The 22,754-nt window shown below is 42.5% G+C and overlaps 2 protein-coding genes across 2 annotated transcripts; both read left to right on the top strand.

Annotated features, from left to right (window-relative positions):
• The first annotated feature begins 113 nt into the window (after positions 1-113).
• Positions 114-3,339, top strand: LOC142842255 (chitinase-like protein 3). The gene is made up of 6 exons (XM_075959097.1): positions 114-235; positions 414-537; positions 794-979; positions 2,191-2,310; positions 2,395-2,536; positions 3,221-3,339. Exons 1-6 carry the CDS (start codon positions 114-116, stop codon positions 3,337-3,339), a joined length of 813 nt encoding a protein of 270 aa, XP_075815212.1.
• An 11,365-nt stretch (positions 3,340-14,704) lies between these two features.
• LOC142842254 (ciliary microtubule-associated protein 3-like) lies at positions 14,705-20,580 on the top strand. The gene is made up of 6 exons (XM_075959096.1): positions 14,705-14,889; positions 14,983-15,125; positions 15,700-15,798; positions 16,665-16,795; positions 18,172-18,289; positions 19,267-20,580. The coding sequence occupies exons 1-6, from the start codon at positions 14,832-14,834 to the stop codon at positions 19,333-19,335; spliced, it is 618 nt and encodes a 205-aa protein (XP_075815211.1). The 5' UTR covers positions 14,705-14,831; the 3' UTR covers positions 19,336-20,580.
• The last annotated feature ends 2,174 nt before the right edge of the window (positions 20,581-22,754 follow it).

Raw genomic sequence — 22,754 nt, 5'->3', positions numbered from 1 at the left:
AGAAAAATGTAAAACAAAAATGGGAAAGTACTTTTTAAAAATATAGACTTGTTATTAGAAGAACTGAAATGAATTTGTAACGTTCTCTACTGTATGTTAATATTCTGTAGAAAATGCGTGAAGCTTTTGAGGAAGAAGCCGTTGAGAACAGTAGACCCAGGCTGATGATCACTACCACGGTAGCTGGTGTTGTCTCCCTCATCCAGTCTGGCTATGAGATCCCCCAGCTGTCACAGTAAGCTGTCTACCTTGTTCAGGAATTCTTGAGGAAATGTAAGCAACAGATCTTCATCCTTGGGATGCTTTGTTGCACGTGGACTTGGTTTATAGGCTTTGTAAGGGTACATTTTCCTGGCATATAGGAATGGCAAATGATCATCAGAAATTATTTAAACATCATCTTTCATCCACAGCTCCTTAGACTACATCCAGGTCATGACTTACAACTTCCATGGCTCCCAGGATGGCTACACTGGAGAAAACAGCCCCCTCTACAAATCCCTACATGACACCGGCACCAACACCTTTCTCAATGTGGTAAGACCCTACACAGATGCAAATGCAGACTAGAAATGGTCCAAATCATGAGAGATTCATCACAAAATTAAAAAACCAAATTGTGAGTATGCAGTGTTCTTGTATACCTCCTTTACAACAACTTCAGTGAAGTATTCTGGAAAGAAAACTAATAAAATTTTCAATATATAATTTGAGCAGTTAGAACAGGGAACTAGCATAACCCAGCACAGGACACTGGCTACCTAAGGCCTACAGCTAACCTATATTCCTGCAGGACTACATCATGACCTACTGGGATGAAAATGGAGCAGCTCCCGAGAAGCTCATTGTTGGATTCCCAGCATATGGACAAACCTTCACCCTGAGTGACCCCTCCAGCACTGGAATCGGCGTGCCCACTGCTAGTGCTGGGGCACTAGGGCGCTACACAGAGGAGTCCGGCATCTTGGCCTATTATGAGGTCAGTAGATTGTCTATACAGTTCTCTGCGAATATCGGGCCCAGAGCTGGGCTTGTTGCCCAGGGGTTGAGGGCTAGAAATCTGCTGAATTTGAATGTTCATTATGTCCACTATCTACCTGCTCTAAGCAGAGTATTGATGTGGGATTACCCTCTGTATGTGGTGAATATGTTTTATTACCATTGGTTAATAAAAAAAAAAAAGCTGCTTCAGCCTATAGCAGGGTAGAATATGGCCAGGCTGGAAGAGATACTGAAAGAGTGTAGAAGAAGTCAGAAAGATATCATGTAGCTGCCGAAGGAGACAGCTGCCAGCCAGAACCTTACCAGTAAACCACAAGCCTTATAGTAAAATATAAAATTAAAAAATGGTTAATTTAAGATGTAAGAGTTAGTAAAAATCCTGAGTTAATAGACTAAGCAGTGATTTAATTAATATAGTCTCTTAATTTAATTAATATAGATTATTTTGGGTCTGGGAAGCCATAAAATGAACAAGCCATGTCTGTCAACAGAGTATCATTCCAAATACTTAAAAGTTTTGTACATATAGAATATATTTTTAAAACTGAGGAGTTAACAATATATAATAACCCTTCGTGCAACAGACAAGATTCTTAAGTTTATTTATATGGATAAATAAAGTGATAAATGGATGTATGCCCCATATTGCTACAGACTCTAAAACGCCAACCCTACAACATGGATGGTGAATGAGCATTTGAAAGCAGCATGAGATGAGGGTGTTGCTCAGTGGTCCAGCTCTTGCCTTAATGAGTATGGCTCTGGGTTCCATCACCATACATTTTAAAGATGTATGTATCATAGTGTACAATGATATGTCATGAATATTTCTGTCTGCTATGGGGCTGTATATATTAAGCTGCAATATCAGTTTTCAGAATTCAGAGGCAAAGGAGTCAACAGTTTGAGGTCTGGGATATAGACTGAGACTCTACCAAAAAGCAAATAAGTAATTAAAAATATGGACTGTGAATGAAGTTCAGTTGCAGAGTACTCCTGCAGCATGAGCCATACCATGTGTTACATCCCCAGAACCACAAAAAGAAAACTATCTCAAACTTCATAACTCCAAATAAAAGCCACTGGAAACCTCCCCAAGATACATATATTAAAGGAAAAAAATAAAGCGTACCTTTATCTCTTGCATGACAAATTATTTAAAGGATTATTATCTCGTGACTTTTAAAGATTTGCACCTTCTTGAATGATGGAGCCACTGAGGCCTGGGATGCTAACCAGGAAGTACCTTATGCCTATCAGGGCAACAAATGGGTTGGCTATGATAATGTGAAGAGCTTTCATATCAAGGTTAAGTCAGCCCAATGGGTGTTCTGAGGGCCCAACCCTGAGCTTCAAGAAATCAAATGACTTTTGTCCTCTATCCTTAAACAGGCCGAATGGCTTAAACAGAACAACTTGGGAGGTGCCATGCTATGGACCCTGGACATGGATGACTTCACTGGTGCTTTCTGCAACCAGGGACAGTTCCCTCTAACGTCTGCCCTGAAGAAAGCCCTCAGAAAGCACAGTAAAAGTATGTAACAGCAGGGACATGCCAAGGGTAGGCAAACATCCCCCCATCAACTCAAGGGGAGTCGTGACATGCCTCTCTCCATTGCCCACGGAGACTCTTCCCACTTTGTCCCACTGCTCTTTGTGCCAGTCAGTGAGCTTCCGTGCCAGGGATGGTATACCTTTAGGGCAAGCCAAGTACGCCTGGAAGCAGGGTCCAGGTCTCCGAAGTCTTTGTGATGTGCAACAGTCTACAGAAGCTGTGCTGGCCATCACCATAAGCATCTGTGTCTCTATGGGGCTGAGCTTTGATGTCTCACTTACCCCTCTCTGGGGAGATTTAACAGGAAGGCTCAACAGTACTCTCATGTCACTATACAGATTGTTTTTTTATATTGGGGCATTTTTTGCCTAATCTTTAAAGCTTTTTACTTTATATAGTAGGTACTCAGCAAGTATGTTTCAATGAGTTATATAGAAAAAATATTTATTTTCATTCCAAGTCCAGCTGGCTTTGAGGTAAGACAGGAGGACCGAGACATGTATAAGGACTTGGGTTGATATCACTTCTTAAATCCTGAGCATAGAATTATCCTCTGATCTAAGCCCCAGTCAAGGCCACCATGGCCAAACGTTTGTTCACCTCCAGCGGAAGCCTGCCATTGCATGAGGGTCCCTGCTCATCATTTTGTGCTGTGTTTCTCAGGTTGCATGGCCTCAGTTTCAGACCTTCGGCAAGTAAATGCTCCTCTAAACAGTGGAGGTAGGAGCTGGAAGACAGACACTGAGGCAGTAGATTCTGTGTCAGCTGGGCCAAGAGAATAATCAAAAAGTCTTCTGTCGGGGTTGGAGAGATGGCTCAGCGGTTAAGAGCATTGCCTGCTCTTCCAAAGGTCCTGAGTTCAATTCCCAGCAACCACATGGTGGTTCACAACCATCTGTAATGAGGTCTGGTGCCCTCCTCTGGCCTGCAGGCATATACACAGACAGACTATTGTATACATAATAAATAAATAAATATTAAAAAAAAAAGTCTTCTGTCACTGCCCAATTGGAATCTCATCCCAGCACAATTTCCAAACGGACCTTCTCCTCAAAGCAACCTGTGATGAAGAAACTGTAGGCTCACTTTATGTGTCCCTATCCGTTTTTCCCAGGATTCTGAAGTCTCTTTTGCTCCTTGCAAAGGTCATCTTGAATCTACCTAACGAACTAAAATAAACTCAACAGTCAAAACATGAGCTCCCTTGGGGGGGGGGGGGTTGCGATTTGGTGAAAACCTTTCACAGTGTGGAAACGCCAGCTGCTTCAGGCGAGAGGTGGAAAGACTGTGAGAACAAAGTGGAACCACCACCCTACCGTCTTCTGTCTGCCTGTGCACATCTGCGTGATGACTGAGGCTACGGGAAGGAAACGATGAAGCTGTTGGTGCCCAGGACAAGATGAGGACATTTGCAAGGCAGGTCTGTAGCGTGGTGACCCTTTTCAGTGACCATTTTCAGGAAGGAGCCACAGTGGGTGCTGGACTCGTGAGCGTAAGCAGCACAGCTTGTCTTGTCTAAGATCGGAAGCCCCGAACATCATCCTGCTTCTGCTGAAAGCCCAGGTGCTGCTCTAGTGCTGCCAGGATTGGTGAGTGTTCAGAGACTCATCATGAAGGGGCTGCAGATGCATCATGGGGTAGCTGCCCAGAATATGAGCTAGCAGGAGCCTTCTTTTTTTAAGAACACGAACTGTACTTAAAACCAGAGTGGTGGCTGACAGTTGCTGTCACCCCTCACATGGCTATCTGGTTAACTGGCCATTAGACTCAATGAAGCAGATTAGATTATCACTTCCTGGAATTTACAACTGAGATTAACTGTGGGTCTGTTGGTCACTAAGAGTGAGAGAATGTAAGCTCGGGGGCTGTAGAGAAACCAGGGAAAGAGAAAGGCACTCTACGTGTGAGAGCCAGAATGGTAGATTTAGTGCGAGCACTTGCCAACAGCTTCATCGGTGCTGATTCTAGCTCCTTCATGAAGCCAGCTGCACTTCACCTGTAGGTCTCAAAGACTCCCCTTTACCTATCCGATCCTCCTTTGTTCCTTAAAACACTCGCGCGTCTCTTACTTACAATTAAAAGACTCTTCATGTAGTAAGAATATACATGGCTCTGTTTTTTTTTTTCTCCAGAATCCACTGTAGGCTCACTTTACGTGTCAAACTATTTTGGGTTTTGTTTCTTGTCTTTTAAGATGGGTCTCCCTGTATAGCCCAGACCTGTCTCAGAATCCTGGGCTCAGCGATCCTCCCTAAACTTCTGGAGCAGTTGTGACTACAGACAGATGCCACCACATGCAGCTCAAACTTGATGTATTGAACATGCCCCTTTTCACTTAGTTCTCATGCAGCCCCCTAAGATGGATGCTACTGCTTCCTGGAAACCGAGACCTGGAGAAGCTTGGTTCTTTGTAAAGCCAGAGCCAGAGCCAGGCAACCACAGTTTGGAGCCTTATCTACTGTTTCACTGCATCCCCTAACACCAAGCACAGAGATCTCATGAGAGATGAGAGCGCTGGTGACTGATAGGCCTCTCTCTGGATAAGGCCCTTCACCATAAGCTCCGAGCACTTCCTATTACTACATGCCGGGTACCACCCGAAGTGGGAAAGGCAGAGCGGTAAGAAAGACTAATCTCCTTGTACAGGGGGATGATATTTTGCTTCTGCTGTGTTGAACAGTAAATAAAGAAGGAAATGAAGAAGATGAAAGCTTGTTTAAAAGTGATCAGTGAATAACAATACTTTGACTTCTCCAGTCCTAGACAATGACTCTTGTGGGAAGATCTTTTTTTTTAAAAAAATATTTTTTTTTATTGAGAAAAGGAGAAACAAAAACAAGTTTCCACCTCCTCCCAGCCTCCCATTTCCCTCCCCCTCCTCCCACCCTTCTCCCCCTCCTCCCACCCTTCTCCCCCTCCCCCCACTCCTTTCCCCCTCCCTCTCCAGTCCAAAGAGCAGTCAGGGTTTTCTGCCCTGTGGTCCTAGGTCCTCCCCCCTCCATCCATATCTAGGAAGGTGAACATCCAAACTGGCTAGGCTCTTGTGGGAAGATCTTAACCAAAACCAAAGGCAGCCAACAATTTTCTCACCTGGGAAGAGTTTCTCAAGCACAGTTATAGTGAGAACAAACCCCTCATGGTAGAAATGAACAAGGCACATTAAGTTGTACCAGAGTTGAAGGGAGTGAGCCTAGGACCCTGTTGTTGGTCACTGACAAGCAGTAAGTCACAATAGACTTACTACTCCAATCAGGCTTCCCAGCTTTGCAGAAAACAGTGTCACAATGACTTGAAGGGAAACTTCTAGGGCAGGGCAGTTGCTTAGCAGCCAGTCTTGAGAGCACCTCTCATTTTCTTGCTTAAAAGCCATCAGGAGAGGAGTGTCTCATGCAGACAGTAAATGTGGAACCCACGCTTCCTGAAAGTTCCCATATACTACAGCTATGGCCCAAACCTCCCGAGACATCTGAAAACCCTAAGACAGATGACCCGCCTGACAAGACCAAAGACAGTGAACTCACGCGGCAAAACCATCCATTCCTTTGGAACTTCAGTCTTGGTAATGATGCTCGTCATTATATAGTATATGTAGAAAAGAAATCCCTTCACGGTAGGAGATAAATTACAACAAGACAGGGCAGACAGACAAGGGAGGCCTTATCTCCTCTGAGGAGTGGATGGGGGTGAGATGGGGGAGGTGGGGGTCAAGGGAAGTGAAGGGAGGGGGAACTGGGGCTAGTATGTAAACTTAAATTTTTAAAAATAAAAAAAAAAGGTAGAGATCACGTGAGGAACCTGGTCCCTGAGGAAAAGAAATCTCTGCTAATTGTGCCAAAAAGCCTTGGCAAAGAGAATTCTCCAAGCAGAAAAATTAGAACAAAAATACCCTTGGAGCCGGCAGGTGCCCTGGAAGTGTGAGTCCGGCTGTGAATTAACAAGTTTACACTCACTCGGCATGATCTGCCCCTATGGGGACTCCTCCAGTCTCATGGCGGCCCTTGGAGGAAAGACAAGGCTCCTGCCATAGTCCATAAGGCCTCTTGAGTAGCTCCCACCAGATCGGAAAGCTAGAAAACACAAACCAATCCTTAGTGCACACCAGGCTGAGATACCTCAGAGCCCATGTTCTCCAGTTACTTCTGAATAGCAGTCTGACATTTAAGAAAGGTCAAGGGGAAGCCAGGCCTTAGGAAGTCGGCTTCCTCTCCTCTGTCCGCTTTCTCTGGACACCTATCCTGAAGCAGCAAATACTCCCCAGATCAGAGGTCCCCAACCTTGTTCAGATCTAAGGCCTGCTTTGGGTGAGAAATCATTCCATGGTGTTCTTTTCCTGATTCTAGTATTAAATTAAACAGTAACCATCTACATCACATAACTTCTTAAGCTCATATATAATGTTCTAATTTTAGTTTTAAAAAGAAAACTGAATTTTTTATTATGTATTATGTCGTGTATGCCAGCAAACAGATGCTGAGCCCTAACTGCTTTAGAGGACAATGAAGTTGGATTCTTGTACCGTGTATTTTACAGTGAATAAAATCGGGGTCAAAAAGTTTAAATTTTATCTCATATGAGCATTATAGCAGATTTACAAGTAGTCACCAAACCAAAAAATAAAAAAATTAAATTAATGTCAGATATGATGGTGCACACCTTTATTCTAGTACTCAGGAGGCAGAAGCAGGAAGATCTCTGAATCTGAGGGCAACCTGCTCTACATAACAAGTTCCTGGACAGCCAGGGATACATAGAGACACCTTGTCTCCAAAAAAAAAAAAAGGAAGGAAAAGAGGAACGAACAAATGAACAAGCAAACAAAGAAATGAAAGAAGGAAGATATTACTATCTCACTAGCTTCTGGTAACAGGAAAAGGCAAATAACTCCCTGAACATGGGTTACTTGTAGATGAAATCCCTTCATATCTAAAAAGAGGGGTGGGTGGGTCATGAGTGAACAGTGAGTAAAACAGAATTGTTTCACTTACTACGTTTTCCGTGGGTTCTTTGAAACAAACTCTCGTTATTTAGGTCAGACCCATCTCCAACTCTGTGTCCTCCGGCTTCTACCTCCAGGCTGCTTGGATTAAAGGTGGTACCAGAACATGTAGCTCAGAGATATTGACATAAATTATTTTATTGATGTATAATATATACTAATGGGGTCTAAAGCAACAGTGAAGTGATGGGTGAGCTCATTGGTATAATCAGCACACAGTCCAAGATGGAAACACACCGTCACTAGACAACTTCCTCCATATGGTCTCTCTGCCTGCTCCTCCAAAGGTCTCCCTGTCCTGACTCCTAACTCATAGAATTGGAATGTCATACAAACCGACTTACGTGTCTTGTGAACGTTCATCCGGGTTCCTTCATTCCACACAGTGAGACTGTACTGTTGCCTTTGTTTCATGTGTGTAAAGACGGATGCATGTGTGCACACAGGAGGGGCACACAGGAGAGGCCACAAGAACACGTGGGGAGTCCTCTTCTGTCGGTCTCCATCCTGTTCCCTGGAGAGAAGCGCTCTCAGGAAACCCGGATCTCACCATTTTTTCAGCTAAGCCAGATAGCAAACAAGCCCCAATGATCACCCTCTTCTATCCAGTGCGGGGATTATAGGTGTGAGCACCATGCCTGGCTTTGTATAGACGTGATGGGGAACCAAATTCAGGTCCTCATCCTTGAACGGCAAGCATTCTTACCCACTGAGCTGTCTCTCCAGCCTCCTGTGTTTAATTTCTCTTATTTTTAAGATGATGAAATTACCTCATTTTCTCCTTCCCTTTCCTCCCTCCAATCATTCCTGTAAACTCCTTGCTCTCTTTTAAATTCAAGGCCTCTTTTTTCATTCATTGTTGTTACATTTATATATTTATATACGTAGATATGTATATATTCCTAAATATAACCTGTTCAGTCTATATAATGCTACTTGTATGTATGTTTTAGGCCTGAAATATTGGTATTGGATAACAAACGTGAGCGCCCTTCTTTGGAGGAAACTATCTCTCCCCCCTTGGCATTCCTTTGCTGCCTGTAGTTTTGTGTAGAGTTGAGGCCTCCTGAGCCTTCCCAGTCCAATGTAGCATGTTTATTGTGTTGGCCTTGCTCAGCTCGTGTTTCAGCAATCATGTTTAGACTTTATGCATGTAGTTTCTGACACTATTAGGAGACACAGTCTCACGGAAAATTCCCTCATCCTCTGCTCTTGCACTCTTTCGGCCCTCCTCTTCCACGGTGTTCCTGAGCCTAAGGTGCAGGCGTGTTCTGCAGATGTAGCCATAGTGACTGGGCTCCACAACTCCATATATGGATCAGTTGTGGTTTTCTTGTAATGGCCTCCGTCTGCTACAAAGAGAAGTGTCTTTGATGATGGGTGGCCCCCAGGCTTTTTTTCATTGTTTTGTCTATGTATGTGTGTGTTCATGTGAGTAGGTGAATATATGTGTGCAGGTACCTATGGAGACAGAGATTCTCAGTAGGATGTTGCCTAGCCAGCAAGCTCCAGGAATAATCCTGTCTCCACCTCGCCAGTGCTGGAGTTACAAATACGTGCCACCATGCCCCTTTATGTGTGTCCTGGGCATTGAACTCAGGTTCTCATGCTTGTCTAGCAAGCATTTTACTGACTGAGCCATCGCCCCAGCCCCAGGATGCTATCATGGCTTTACATTTATTTCATTTCCATTGTTGTCCTTTAGATTATTATTCCATGATTCATTTTTCAATTCTGTTATCAACGGATGTTTTTGTTTCTAGTTTAGTACTTTTATAACCAATGTGGCTCTTAACTATTTGGCACAGTTGTGTGCATTCCTGCCAAGAAAATGCCAAAGAGGAGGAATCAGGGGGCCATAGAGCTGTCATTGGTCAGTCTTACAAAGGTCACCGGTTGTCTAGAGTGAACTTAATAACTGATTGACATTTCCAGTGTCGGCTACTTCTCTCTTACTGTGATAAAACACCATGACCAAGGCAATTCATAGAAGAAAGCGCCTATCTGGGCTTATAGTTCCCAAAGATTACAGTCTATGATAGCAGACCAGAAATACCAGACTGCTGAAGCACAGCTGAGAGCTCACATCTCAAGCTACAAACAACAAGCAAACAGCCTGAGTCTTTGAAACCTCACAGTCCTCTCCCAGTGGCATTCTTTCACTAACAAGGTTGAATCCTCCCCAAACGCTACCAACTGGGGGCAAGTATTCGAATGCCCAACACTGATGGGGCATCTCATTCAAACCACCACATCCACCAGACGTTCAGACTGGAGTTTCCACTGTCTCACGTTCTTGTCCACCTGAGGCTTTTGGTTACCCTATGTTTATCTCATCTCAGGCTGCCTCTATAGCTTCTCAGACAGGGACATTTTCTTTCTTTCTTTCTTTCTTTCTTTCTTTCTTTCTTTTTTCTGGGGGGGGGGGTTGAGACAGGGTTTCTCTGTGTAGCCTTGGCTATCCTAGCTGTCCTGAAACTCACTCTGTAGACCAGGCTGGTCTCAAACTCACAGAGATCCACCTGCCTCTGCCTCCCGAGTACTGGGATTAAAGGCGTGCGCCACCACCATCACCAGGTGGTGGCACCTTTTATATACTTGCCAATTGTGTGAATGCTCTTTTTTTTGTGAAGTTGGCACCCAAGTCATGTTCATTTTCTACTAAATGAACTGATTTCCTTACTACTTTGTAACAATACTTTATTAACTCTAGGTCAGAGTTATCCAACAAAAATATAACACACGCTGCGTATATAATTTTAAGTTCTCAAGTAGCCAAATTAAAAGAACAAAACACAAGAAGTTCATTTTAATCATGTTTTGATTTAACCCCAAACACTCTCATTTCAATAAGTAATCAACACAAAACTCAGTCAGATCGTTTACATCTTGTTCAGTGTGTTTTTAAAATATAGTCTGTGTTTCACTTATAGCTATGTTTGGGACCTGAAACATTACCTGGGAACTCCTGTGAAGACTTGATCTCAATGAGTAGTGCTCAAAGGCAGGGCCTTTGGGAGCTGACGGGATCATGAGGGCTCTGATCTCATGGATATGTTTAAACAACCATGACTTCATAGCTTGATGGGCTACAGACAAGTTTTGGAAACTTTAGAAGTAGGGTCTAGTTGGAGGAAGTGAGTCATTGAGGGCATGTCCTTGAAGTATATAACTTGTCCCTGCTTCCTACTCCCCAGACCCCAACTTCCTTGCTGCCATTGAGCAAACAGCTTTGCTCTCCACATGTGATCTGTCACAACATCCTGCTCTGTGCAGGCCCAACCCAGCAAAGCTCAGGAACCACAGCTAAAAGCTTGAAGCCATGAGCCAAAACAAACATGTCTTCCTTTTAAATTCCTTTCTGTAGGCATTTTCTCACAACTAAAGAGTGTTGACTAACACAGCTTCGCTAACTTGGACTAGCCATGTTTCAAGCACTCAGTGGCCACACATTTTAGTGGTTCTGTATTGAATGCTCAATGCTTTGTTGCCATTGTCTTCTCTGACATCATAGCTTGCCTTCTCATTTTCTAAATGCTATCTCTTTGTTCAAGTTACTATTCTGAAACAATTTCAAACCTAAAGAAGAGTTGCACAACCTTTTCATCCCAATTCTTCAATTGTATAATGATGTCTTGTGTTCTCTCTCTCTCTCTCTCTCTCTCTCTCTCTCTCTCTCTCTCTCTCTCTCTCTCTGTGTGTGTGTGTGTGTGTGTGTGTGTGTGTGTGTGTGTGTGTGTGTCTTCTTTTGAATACACTTTTTATGACATGGTACCCAGTCCTTCTGAAAGCCTCCAGTGAAACTCCCAGCAGATACAGAGACCTCATCTGTATGGCACTTCTGCTCTGCAAACCAGCAGCAGGGCAGCCCTACCCTTAAATTCATACACGCGCTGTGGAATTCCTCCAACTGTCATAACGCTATCTCATCTAGGATCCTCTCCAGGAACTTATGCTGTGTTCCATTGTCATGTTTCAGCAGTGTCTTTCAATCAAGTCTGTCCTTGCCATTCAAATGCTTAACAGTCTTTAAAAAGATATCTGCAAGGAAGATCCTCAACCTAGGTGCATCCCAGATTGAAGGAGCTGGCTAAGCAAGTCCAAGATGTGGGCAGGCCAAGCACTGGGCTGAACTCCTAGAGTTCAGTTGAAGAGGAGGAGGAAGGATCATATGAGCAAAGGGGGGGGTCAAGATCATGATGGGGAAAACCTCAAGAGACAGCTGACTCAAGCTAGTGGGAGCTCATAGGCTCTGGACTGACAGCTAGGGAAACTGTATGAGATCAAACTAGGCCCTCTGAATGTGGGTGACGATTATGTGGCTTCATCTGTTGCGGGGGGACCTCTGGCAGTGGGACCATGAACTGGCTTTTTGAAGACCATTGCCTATGGTGGGATATCTTGCTTAGTCTTGATACAGGGTTGGGGAGCTCTTTGTCCTGCCTCAACTTGGCATGCCAAACTTTGTTGACTTCCCCAAGAGAGGCCTTATGTCGTACTCTAAGGGGTGGAATGGGGAAAGGTGGGAGGTGGGAGAAGAGGAGGGAGGGGAAACTGGGGTTGGTATGTAAAATGAAAAAAGTTAAAATAAAAAAAAAATGTAGGCAGGCTGAGTCACTCCACAGACTGATGCTATTGTTCGCAGATGGAATTTTTCTTCCCATACTGTACCCTGTCTCTCAATGGTACCTTTAAAATCCCATCCTTGTAAAATTACAAGGAATAAACTTTACTGGAAGTCAACTGATAAGGGATTTAATCATATCTCCAAAATCTCTTCACAGTAAATCCTAAAATTTTAATGAAATAATCAGAGACTATAGCCTAGCTAGATTGATATATCAAAAAAATTGTCACAGAAAACGTTCTTATATTGCACCATGATCCTGCTCCTCAGGAAACTCACAGGCTTTGGTATGTCTTACCAATGTCCACTCTCATGGCAGCCAAATGATTATATATTTCATCATTCTGTATTTCCTTTTTGTTATTTCTGTAATATATATACATATATACAGTTATTTCTGGTGTGTGTGTGTGTGGAAAAAGTGGTCATCCTCGTTTCTGATCTCTGGTTAAAATTTTTTATATTTTCATCATGAAGTTCATTTTGTACATGTTGATCATTAGTAATATCAGATTGAGGAAGCTTATCCTAATTTACAATAAGATTTATGCTTAAAATTATGCGGTATTGTGCTATTTTATCTACTGAGATAATCACATTTTAGTTAATACAAGAAACTATATTTGTTTTACTTTTAAATTTTACAGCAAACCTTGAATTCTACAACTTGGTCATGAAATGACAGATTACATTTGATTTGTTCAATTTTTTCATTTTTTCTTTTTATTTATGTTCACAAAGATTTTTTTTATTTAAACTTAGAATTTATTTAAACGTACTTTAAGTCTCTTCTTCAGTCAAGAAGATGTATAGATTTCTTTTTTTTTAACTTTCTTTTTGTTTTATTGAGAAAAAAACAATTTCCGCCTCCTCCCAGCCTCCAACTCCTTCCCCTCCACTCCTCTCCCTGTCCCCCCACTCCTCTCCCTCTCCCCCCACTCCTCTCCCCCTCCCTCTCAAGTCTGAAGAGCAGAAAGATTTTCTTATACTGCAAATACCACCATCAGGATTTTGCAAGTGTTACAGAATAAGCTGAGTGATGTGCCTCCTTGATATGCTTTTCCTTCTCTTTGTCTTTATTTCTTTAGGGTCAGACTAGATTTCATTTCAGTTCGAAAGTATTATAGAATATACAGAGAGAGTTCTCACAATTTTTTTACCCAGTTTCCTCCATTATCAGTACCTCACAGTATTGGTTACATTATCAAAATTAAGAAAGCACCTTTCCAACATTATTATGATAAAGGCCAGACCTTGTCCCTACTAGTGTCCTCTTTTGTTCCATTGCATCCCATTGCTTTTCTTAAACTTTATATAAATCTGTTATACTGGCCAAGGGCATCACTCGGTGAAGTTTAGGTAAAGAATGCTCTCTCCAGCCAGAAGACAGGAAACTGAAAGTTTGCAACACAGAGACGACAAATGTTTGGAGAGATGGATATGTTTTTCCCGATTTGAATATCACATAATATATACACATACTGAAACAGTGTATGAATAGTTATAATTATGTGTCAACTGAAAAAGATTTTGAAAATTTCCAAAATAGCATCATTCTCCTTGTTTTGTAGCTTTGGGAAATGAAGCTAGGGGCTCACGCATCCTGGGCACTCACTCTCTCCAGGTCTGAGAGCCATCACTAGCCCTCCTTTCGTTTCTCCTTTTGAGGTAGTCCTCACTTTAAGTTGCAGACTGAACTCACTCTGCAGCTAAAGGCCTGGAACCTGTGATCCTCCTGCCTCAGCTTCCTGAATAGCTGGGATAAAAGGTCTGTACTAAGGGGCCCAACTTTCACTTGAAAAAAAAAAGGAAAAGAAAAAAAAACTTTCATTTCATCTGTAAAATTGGGCTAGAGAGGTAGCTCAGCGGCCGACAACTGCTACAAAGAGCCCAAGTTGGGTTCCCAGTGCTCTAAAGTTCCAGCAGATCTGACGTCTTCTTCTGGCCTCCCATAGACGCCTCCTTGCAAATGCCACACATGCAATTGGATGTGCACACACATACACACACACACACACACACACACACACACACACACGTTCTCATTCTCTCTCTCTCTCTCTCTCTCTCTCTCTCTCTCTCTCTCTCTCTCTCTCTCTCTCTCTCTCTCTCTCTCTCGCTTGAGGAAAAAGAAAAATGGGTCTAAACCTTATAGAGACCTAGCTGTCAACTCCCCTCCCGGGCCCCCATCTCCTCTGCTCCTGCCAATGTTCAGCTGTACATCTCTTGTCAACACAGTTACTGCGTGTTTTCTGCTTTCCTGGTCCCATTAGTTCAGAACTAGAGCGGTCTGAACCCCAGGCCCCTACCTTTACAGCACTGCATTTCTCGTGAATGTTTCCGAAGAAGCTTGCCACCCTCTCACCCACGCAGCCCTTCCACCTGGTGCCTAGCAAGCTCCACCCTCAATCCAGAGACTGAATTAGGGGGCAATTCTGAAGTGACCGGCGCGCTGGGCCGTCTACTGCGCAGGCGCACTCAGAGCAGCCTTAGGCTCCACCTCTCTGGCTCTCAGCCGCTACGTCCCCTTGGCAACGCGGTACGCAGTGCGAACCCGAGTAGGTGCACGATGTGCTTTAGCAGAGTAGGTGAGGAGAGTAGCAGAGGACTACAGAACAGACAGCGGGAGAAGGGTGGGAAGACCAGGAGAGATGAACACGGAGGAAGTACAGCTCGCCCCCTCGTTCCGTGGAGTTTCGCTTGGTTCACGTAAGAGCTGGCAGCCGGGTCCGTCCGATCCACCTGCCCCCATGCTTCCCTCCACCCACGTGCTCACTTGGAGTTTCTTCTTTTTATCTTTAGGGAAGGCGGATAATTACTCCTTTGGAACACGTCAGCAGAGGAAACTCTTTCCTCACTACCACCCCCCAACCTGGTTGGGGAACAAGTTTCTCCCTGTTAGGGGATCGCCCCACACAGGCCCTGGATGTTACTCAGAAACAGACGTGAGTATTCTCCTCCCCCTCCGTTTCCTATGGAAGGATACACACGTGTTCTGGTAGAAAAATTACTCTGTGTGGCTTTTTTTCTGGGAAGCCACATGAGAAGGAGCCCCGGGTCTGCAACCAGCTGTAGAGTCAGTGTGTCAAGGACCATAATTCAGCACTTTCCATTACCCACTAAATGCAAGCCTTGTCTTTCTGTAATCCCTGCACCGTCTTTACTTCCAACATCCCTGTGGGCTGATGTCGGTTTCTTCTGCTTAGTTCAGTCTCCGGGCTGCCTTTTCCTGAAAAGCAAATTCAGCCGTTACAGGACTCTGAAGATGGAAGGCACTGGGATTCACAGACACTCAATTTATTCATCTGTCCAGCCACACTTCTCTGCAAAGTTACTTGTGTTGTTTGTTTAACTGTACAGTTTTGACTATATAAGAATCAAGACAAGAAAAATAAAACAGCAATGGCTTGCAGAGAAGTTCACATGGGGACATTCTAAATTCACCCCGCTTACGATTGTGTTACTGATGTTTTTTCTTCTCTCTCCTCCCCTCATTCCCTCTTTTCCTTCCACTGGAAGTGGAATGGTTTGGCATACAACCTGTCTCAGATACCAGCCAGTACGAAAGGTTATGCTCTTGGAGCCAGGACAGCAGTGCGGTTTAAGCCAGTCAGCAAGGTAACGTTCAGAGATTGTAAGGTGGTCCAGGCGGCAACATAAAAGCTTGAGGCATTAACACTGCAAGCGGGAAGTAACCTGGGAGAGTGGAAACTAGTTCACTGAAGAAACAGACCCAGGACAGGGCTTTAATAACCTAAAGTTAAACCGGGCGGTGGTGGCGCACGCCTTTAATCCCAGCACTCGGGAGGCAGAGACAGGCGGATCTCTGGGAGTTCGAGGCCAGCCTGGTCTACAAGAGCTAGTTCCAGGACAGGCACCAAAGCTACAGAGAAACCCTGTCTCGAAAAACCAAAAATAAAAAAAAAATAACCTAAAGTTAAAATAGAAAAGCTATGTTTATTTACATCACACTATCTTGTCAATTAAAGTACAAATTCCAACTTTTTCATTGTGTGTGTATCTGTGTCTAGCTGGATTTCAAGTCTAATTGTGAGCAAAAGCAAAATCATTATCTTTCTCCTTTTTACTGATGAATTCTGAGCCTAGGCTGTACCAGACCAATGTGCTTGCACTGAGCTGCAGCCCCTGGCTATGATCCTGCTCTCCTGCTGAACAGTCAGGGACTAGCAATACTAACTATAAACATCTCCCAGAGATGGACTGTACCAACTTGCTTTGATTCCTTACCCATATTGTGTGTGTGTGTGTGTGTGTGTGCGTGCGTGCGTGTGTGTGTGTGTGTGTATAAACCACAACCATCTTTAGGTTTTTGCCTACTTAGGCCTATTTCTACATCTTTGACACCCTGAACTGTAGCTGACTTATAAAGAGCATGAAATGATTGTTTTGCTTTACCTTAAATACTTTGTGATAATATAGATTGTATCTTATCAACCTCTAACACAATCCTTTTATAATTACAGGAAGTGACGCCATATCCAGGAATGTACCAGAAAGTTTTTACTTATGATGAGAAATACAAACAAAGCTTTGCTCCATTTAATGTCATGATGCCTCGATTTACGACCGAAGTTAAGGGTGCTTCTTATCCTGGGTATGTCTCCTGTTTACTGTGCATTCCATAGGAAAGAAGTACATAAAGCAGGAATTACGTCCAAACTTTCCAAGCTAAATCTTTAAAGATGTGACCTCTAACTTCTCATTTCTCTGGTACTCTAGAGTTGTAGAATTGGTTATTAATTCAATAGACATTTACTAAAGTGTCAGGCGCTTGTGAGGCTTCCACAGAGAATTCAATATGCCCACCAAACAGAGATCCTGCTCTCTTGGAGAGTACATGTTAGAGCCAAAGAAATCAGAATTAAATACTCAAGCAAATACCAACAGTAATAAGAATACTGGCCATATAATTTATCAGTCAAACTATAACACTTCCAAGACTGAAGGGAACCAAGTGACAGTTCCCTCAGGACAGTAACTATAAGCTAAGACTGTAATGAGCACACCAGAGCCTGTGGCGAACTGGTACTGTCCTATGAAGACGTTAGAGCAGAATGGTGATGTCATAGACTGATGAGCTGGGGGGCGACTTTGTTTAAAGGTGATTAGAAAAGCGCTCAGCAAGTGCCACTTGGCCTGAGATCTGAGCAAATAGATTAAACCAGTCCTGTAAAGTGATGTAATCTGTTATGTGGAGACAGAGCATACCAGGCAGAAAGAACAGCAAGTGCAAATTCTTTAAGTTGAGAAGAAATTTGACAGGATAGAAAAGGAAGACATTATCACGGTTAGGGTACAGTGAGAAGGGAGGAAATGGAAACACAGAAGGGGGGCGGGCTAGAATATCTGGCCCTTGTAAGCCAGTGGGGTTTAGTCTAGATGCCTATGAACCTTTTCAATAGGCAACTGCAGGGGAAATGATCAAAGTCTTTCCCTAACTGATGAGAAATCCAAGAGAATGCAAGCAACCTTTCCAAGCTTCTGTTAAGGAAGTTTAAGCATTAGTCTTGATTCTATAGATATAGATTAAACTATATAGATATAAACTATTCCTTACAGTAAAGTCTACAACAGCTTTACAAACACAGGCAATTCACAAATAATCTCATTATTGAGAGCCAAAGTAACTGGTTCTGCTTTGCTTCTCCCTAGATTGCAGAAAAGTTGTCTCTGCATGTATTTCACCATGTCCAAATTGTGGGCAGTACTAACCCATCACCGTGGTGGATCTCATAGCACTCACGAAAACTGAGATCTCTGGTCTTTCAGCTAAGGATACTGGGTTATAGAAATACGTTTGAGCCCTTTGCTTGGATGTTGAGGCTGGTTCTCTTTAACACTGGCAACCTAATTAGAGACACACTAATGGGAAATGACACTCAAATTTGCCTGACAAGGTTAGTCTTGTTTTTCCCAAGGAGGGTGAAATTCATGGTCCATCATCAACCATATTTGTATGTTCATTTCTAGCCCTGGCACATACAATCCAGAGAAGAAGACACCCCCAAAGATTGCTTGGCCAATGAAATTTGGATCTCCAGACTGGTGTCAGGTTCCATGTCTAGAGAAAAGAACTCTAAAAGCTGAGGTAATAAGATTGGCTGCTAACACACCTTTCTGTCCAGTACTATATCCTGTATTATCTTTTGTTCCTAACCAGAAGTTTGTAAGGAAACTTTGAAAAGTTCATGGTCCCGTGAACTTATATTTTGTGTGTATGTCAATGTGAGGATAGTTTTGGAAACTCATCTGCGTTAGCTTTTTATAGATAATTATGACATTTCATCTGATCCTTAGATAAGGAATTACCTGCACCTGCTAATTCCTTAGGGTAGACATGGGGAAATATCCTATATGATTTAAGAAGATGCTGAGAACAGTAACGATCAAGTGACTGGTCAGCTACAGTCCACATCCATGACTCCTTCTTCATTGTTCTTTCTGACATATCGCGTGTGTTAGATCACTGGAGAGCTGAAGAGTATTCTGAGTAAGAGAGTGGAAAGTACTACCTGTCTTTAAACAGGGGTCCAGTGTTGCTTTTCTGTGTGATCTTTAGGCCTTTTCTTTGTATTGACTTCCTTATCTTTAAAATGAATTTAATAATACAATTTATCTGGCCTTGTTGTAAAGCTAACTAACAGATAATATGGAAAGCATTTCATACAGTACATAGAATATATACTTAGTTTGGGTTTGCTATTGTAATTCTAGGTTTATTTCTTTTCCTAGTGGAATTTAGGATTAAATCCATAAGTATTTGTTAAATGCCTAATATATGGATAGATGTGTTAGGATCTATGGGTAGCATATAGTTAAACATATAATCCTTGCCATCAAGATGTTGACCAACTGCTCAAAAATTTCCAAGTAGCCAATTCCTGGCATGATGAACTCCAGAGTACAATGTTCTCGGTTATCACGAATGTCGAATCAATTCCTATTGGGTTGGGCTTTACCTGGGCCACAGGTTTTATACTGTGAGGTTCCACGTCATAGTCAGGAAGATCAGAAGCAGAGGACTCTTTCTGGGATACTGAACTAGACAATGTTCTTTTATTGCAGCTGTCCACAGACAAGGACTTTAGGAAACATCGGAACCGTGTGGCCTACTTTAGCCTGTTTTACCATTGAGAAGTAGGCACTGTCTTCACAAGTTCTCCTGACTGCAGAATCTCCAGAACTGAGGATGGGACTGCCCTTGCACTTCTGGGTTTCTTGGGCCCTCTTGTCTGCCAATTCGGCATCCAGGGAGGAGCGAGGGTCTCACAGTCACCCTACAAAAACATAAAGACTGGTCCAGAATGTTCCTACCCTGTCTCTTTGTTTGTGATCTAATAGTGCTTGCTGGATGTCCAGTCACGTAGTTTCATTTTGGAGAAATACCCAGGGATACCTTAACCACTACCTTCAATTCTCAGGCACCAGTCTTGAATGTTCTACCACTAGTCTTGTCACTAGGTAGATCTTAGTCTGTACATGTCAAGGTCGTAGATAGAATTTGAGCCCCCAAGACATAGGATTTTTAAATTCAAGTTACAACATTTATGTTAGGGGAGTCCTTCCAAGATTTATGAATTACCTGGTATAGAATGAAAATTTTCTGGTTCTATTCTTTCCTAGATTGACATAAAAAACTCAAATAACCCAAAAAGTTTTAATTCCCCGTGACATGGCCTCTTTAGTCTGTGTGCTGAGTTCCTGCTTAGTATCAAGCAGAGTGAGAAGCAATGGGTATATCCTAGGAATGAACACACACCTAAGCTGAAGTCTGAGAGAGACTCCGCAAGGTGACAAGGAGGTTAGGTGTGCCCCTTCTTTAAATTGCCCCTGAAGGTTTATGAGTACATGTTAGGGTATGAAATAAGAATTCACAGCAACTGGCCACAGTGGCACACACCTTTAATCCAAACACTTGGGAGGCAGAAGCAGACAGCTTCCTAGACTACATACTGAATCCAGGACAGCCAGGACTGTGTAGAGAGACCCTGTCCCAAAAAAGTTAAAAAAAAAAAATCCACTGGCTGTTAAATAGGTGCCTATTCAACACATCAAAGTAACATGGCCACCAGGTTCTCCCAGCATCGCTGAGTCCCTGCCTATTACAGAACACTTCTGGCTGGCATACCCTACCCTAAACTTCTCCTATCCAGGCTGGGTTCCCCTTCCCTGTATAATCCAGCCATTTTGGTTACCTGCCCCCTTTTTGGTCTATCCTTTATACTCCTGGCCTCTTGATCTGGCTCTTCCCTATCCCCTCATCCCTCTCCTCTCAAGGCTTAGTTCAGGATTGTGTTCACTCTGGACTCTCCCAGATATTCCTGCCTCTGGCTGTGATCTCCTTTTTATCAACAATAAACCTTCTCCACCATACCTAGGAGCAGTCATGTCCTCTGTTTTTATTTCTTTTTTTCATTCATCTAGTGCCAAAATCACAGGATTGGCATATATAAATTCCCTTCCACAGAACTCAACCCTTCTGACCAAGCCACTGATTTTATTCTCATAAGGTAATGTATGGATCATGTGTCTGCTGGCTCCTGTTACCCATCAAATTTGACCCCAAATTCTGGAGTCTGCCTTCTCAGCTACTTCTCCCCTCAATGTATGAAGTGATTACTTACATCGTTATAATATTAAATAAAACTCAGGAGTCAGATATTAGGGTAAACCTCATAGATCCAAAGGGCAACAGAGGAATGATATATTTACCCTGCCTCTCCATGTCTCTCAAATCTAAAAAAAAACCTCATATATGTCTTAGTCTCTCCCTAATACTTTCTGTGCCCCCATCTCAATCCTCCAAAGCTTTTATGGTTAATTCTGGTCAGCCAATCATTGACTCCGCCCTGTGATTCAACGTAAATTTTGTTGTCAGTCTCAGAGTGTTTGTGCAAATACATATCCCACAACATTTCCTCCCTAATCAAAAATGAAAGGTTTTCAACTCTAACACAGTTATAAACTATATAAATAAGAACAATTATCAGGTTAGAATTACAATAACAATGTCCAGTCAATTCGTATTTGGAAAACTCAGAGAAAATATTCTATTATCTGTCCTACCTTTGTGATTCCAAAGTTTTGTATCTAATTCACTTTATACCATAAGTTGTATTACCAACCTAGAAATGTATTTTAGACCATAAAATGTTTACTTAGATAAAACAACCAAAGCCTTTATGTCTCTCAACCTTACATCTACACTTTGCATCTCTTATGTAAGTTTCTTTTCTGAATTTGATTAAAAAAAATAAAAGAAAATGGTAACTAGTCTTCAACCCCATCAGGGATCCAAGAAGGATGTAATAATACCTGAATAAACAGGAAGTGCAGAATAAACAACTTCCAAAACTATACAAATGACAGAAACATCGAGCTACCTGGACATTCACCCAAGGTTCCTCTGCAACATTGGGGCATCCACCTTTGGCCTATAGGCCTAAAATATCTAACAGACTTCTCTGTGAAGCAGGAATTTTAAATGACTGTTCTATCTTGTCTTGACAAAGTTTGGCAGTCACTTTCTGTTGTGTCCTGCTTATCCAATTTGGACAGCATACTGTCAGCAATTGAGGCAAGGACAATTTCTTGTCCAGTAGCTAACTTTGCCACAATGAAACCAAACTCCATATGAAAGTTCTTGGATACCCATCATTCTTTCTTGGAGTAAATTCATGCTGCCAGGAGCAGATGTGTCTCAGTGTCATGAAGAGCTTTATTTAAATAAAACATCTCAAATGTCATATTTTGAAGGTCTTGGAATGGAAGACAACTAAAATATATCTGTTTAACCTTGAAAACATACCTAACATGGCCAAAAGTTTGATTGTTATAGATGACTAACTACAAACCTTCATTTTTAATTATCCTAAATATTTTATAATAATTTTCAAGGACTATAATTTTGCATTACATTGTTAAATGAGCTGCATAGGTACAACACCTTAAACTAGAGTAGAAACATATATACAGTATAACAAAAATAACCTTACATTTGTATCAATATATAAAAATTTATACTAATGTAAAATTGAGATAATAGTTGCTGGTTTTAGTTTAAAGGTAGATTCAATAATCTACCCTTTTTCCCATCATTCCTATATCCCCCTTTCTTCTTTTCAGAATGAGATCCCTGAATCTAAATCTCCTTTGTTTAGTTTTCTCTCTGACCAGTATGAATAATAACTTGCAGCCAACTACCTAAACTAAGATAAACATCCATAATCCACCAAATGGCCCAAAACCACCCGCTCCACCTACTTTCTGTTGTCTGGGGGTGACAGAATCTTTGAAGGACCCTGTGAGAACTGAGATAATGATCAAGTCCTAGGAAAGCTAGCTGTTTTCCAGTCTCAGTGTGATGGGAAAGTGCAAGGCTTATCTGATGTCCTGGCTGAAGTAGTCTACGAGGCTAAGCCATCTTAGTAACTACGTCAAAGTAGTCCTGAGCAGTTTGTAGTCAAAACTGATCTTGGATGGTAGTGTTTTTCAGCTTAGTGGCATTACCACAATCCAAGTTGAATCATTGTTGCAGAGCCCCCATCATCTTC

The sequence above is a fragment of the Microtus pennsylvanicus genome, unplaced genomic scaffold (assembly GCF_037038515.1).
Source record: "Microtus pennsylvanicus isolate mMicPen1 unplaced genomic scaffold, mMicPen1.hap1 Scaffold_345, whole genome shotgun sequence".
Lineage (NCBI taxonomy): Eukaryota > Metazoa > Chordata > Mammalia > Rodentia > Cricetidae > Microtus > Microtus pennsylvanicus.
This window is presented reverse-complemented; position numbering and strand designations above follow the sequence as displayed.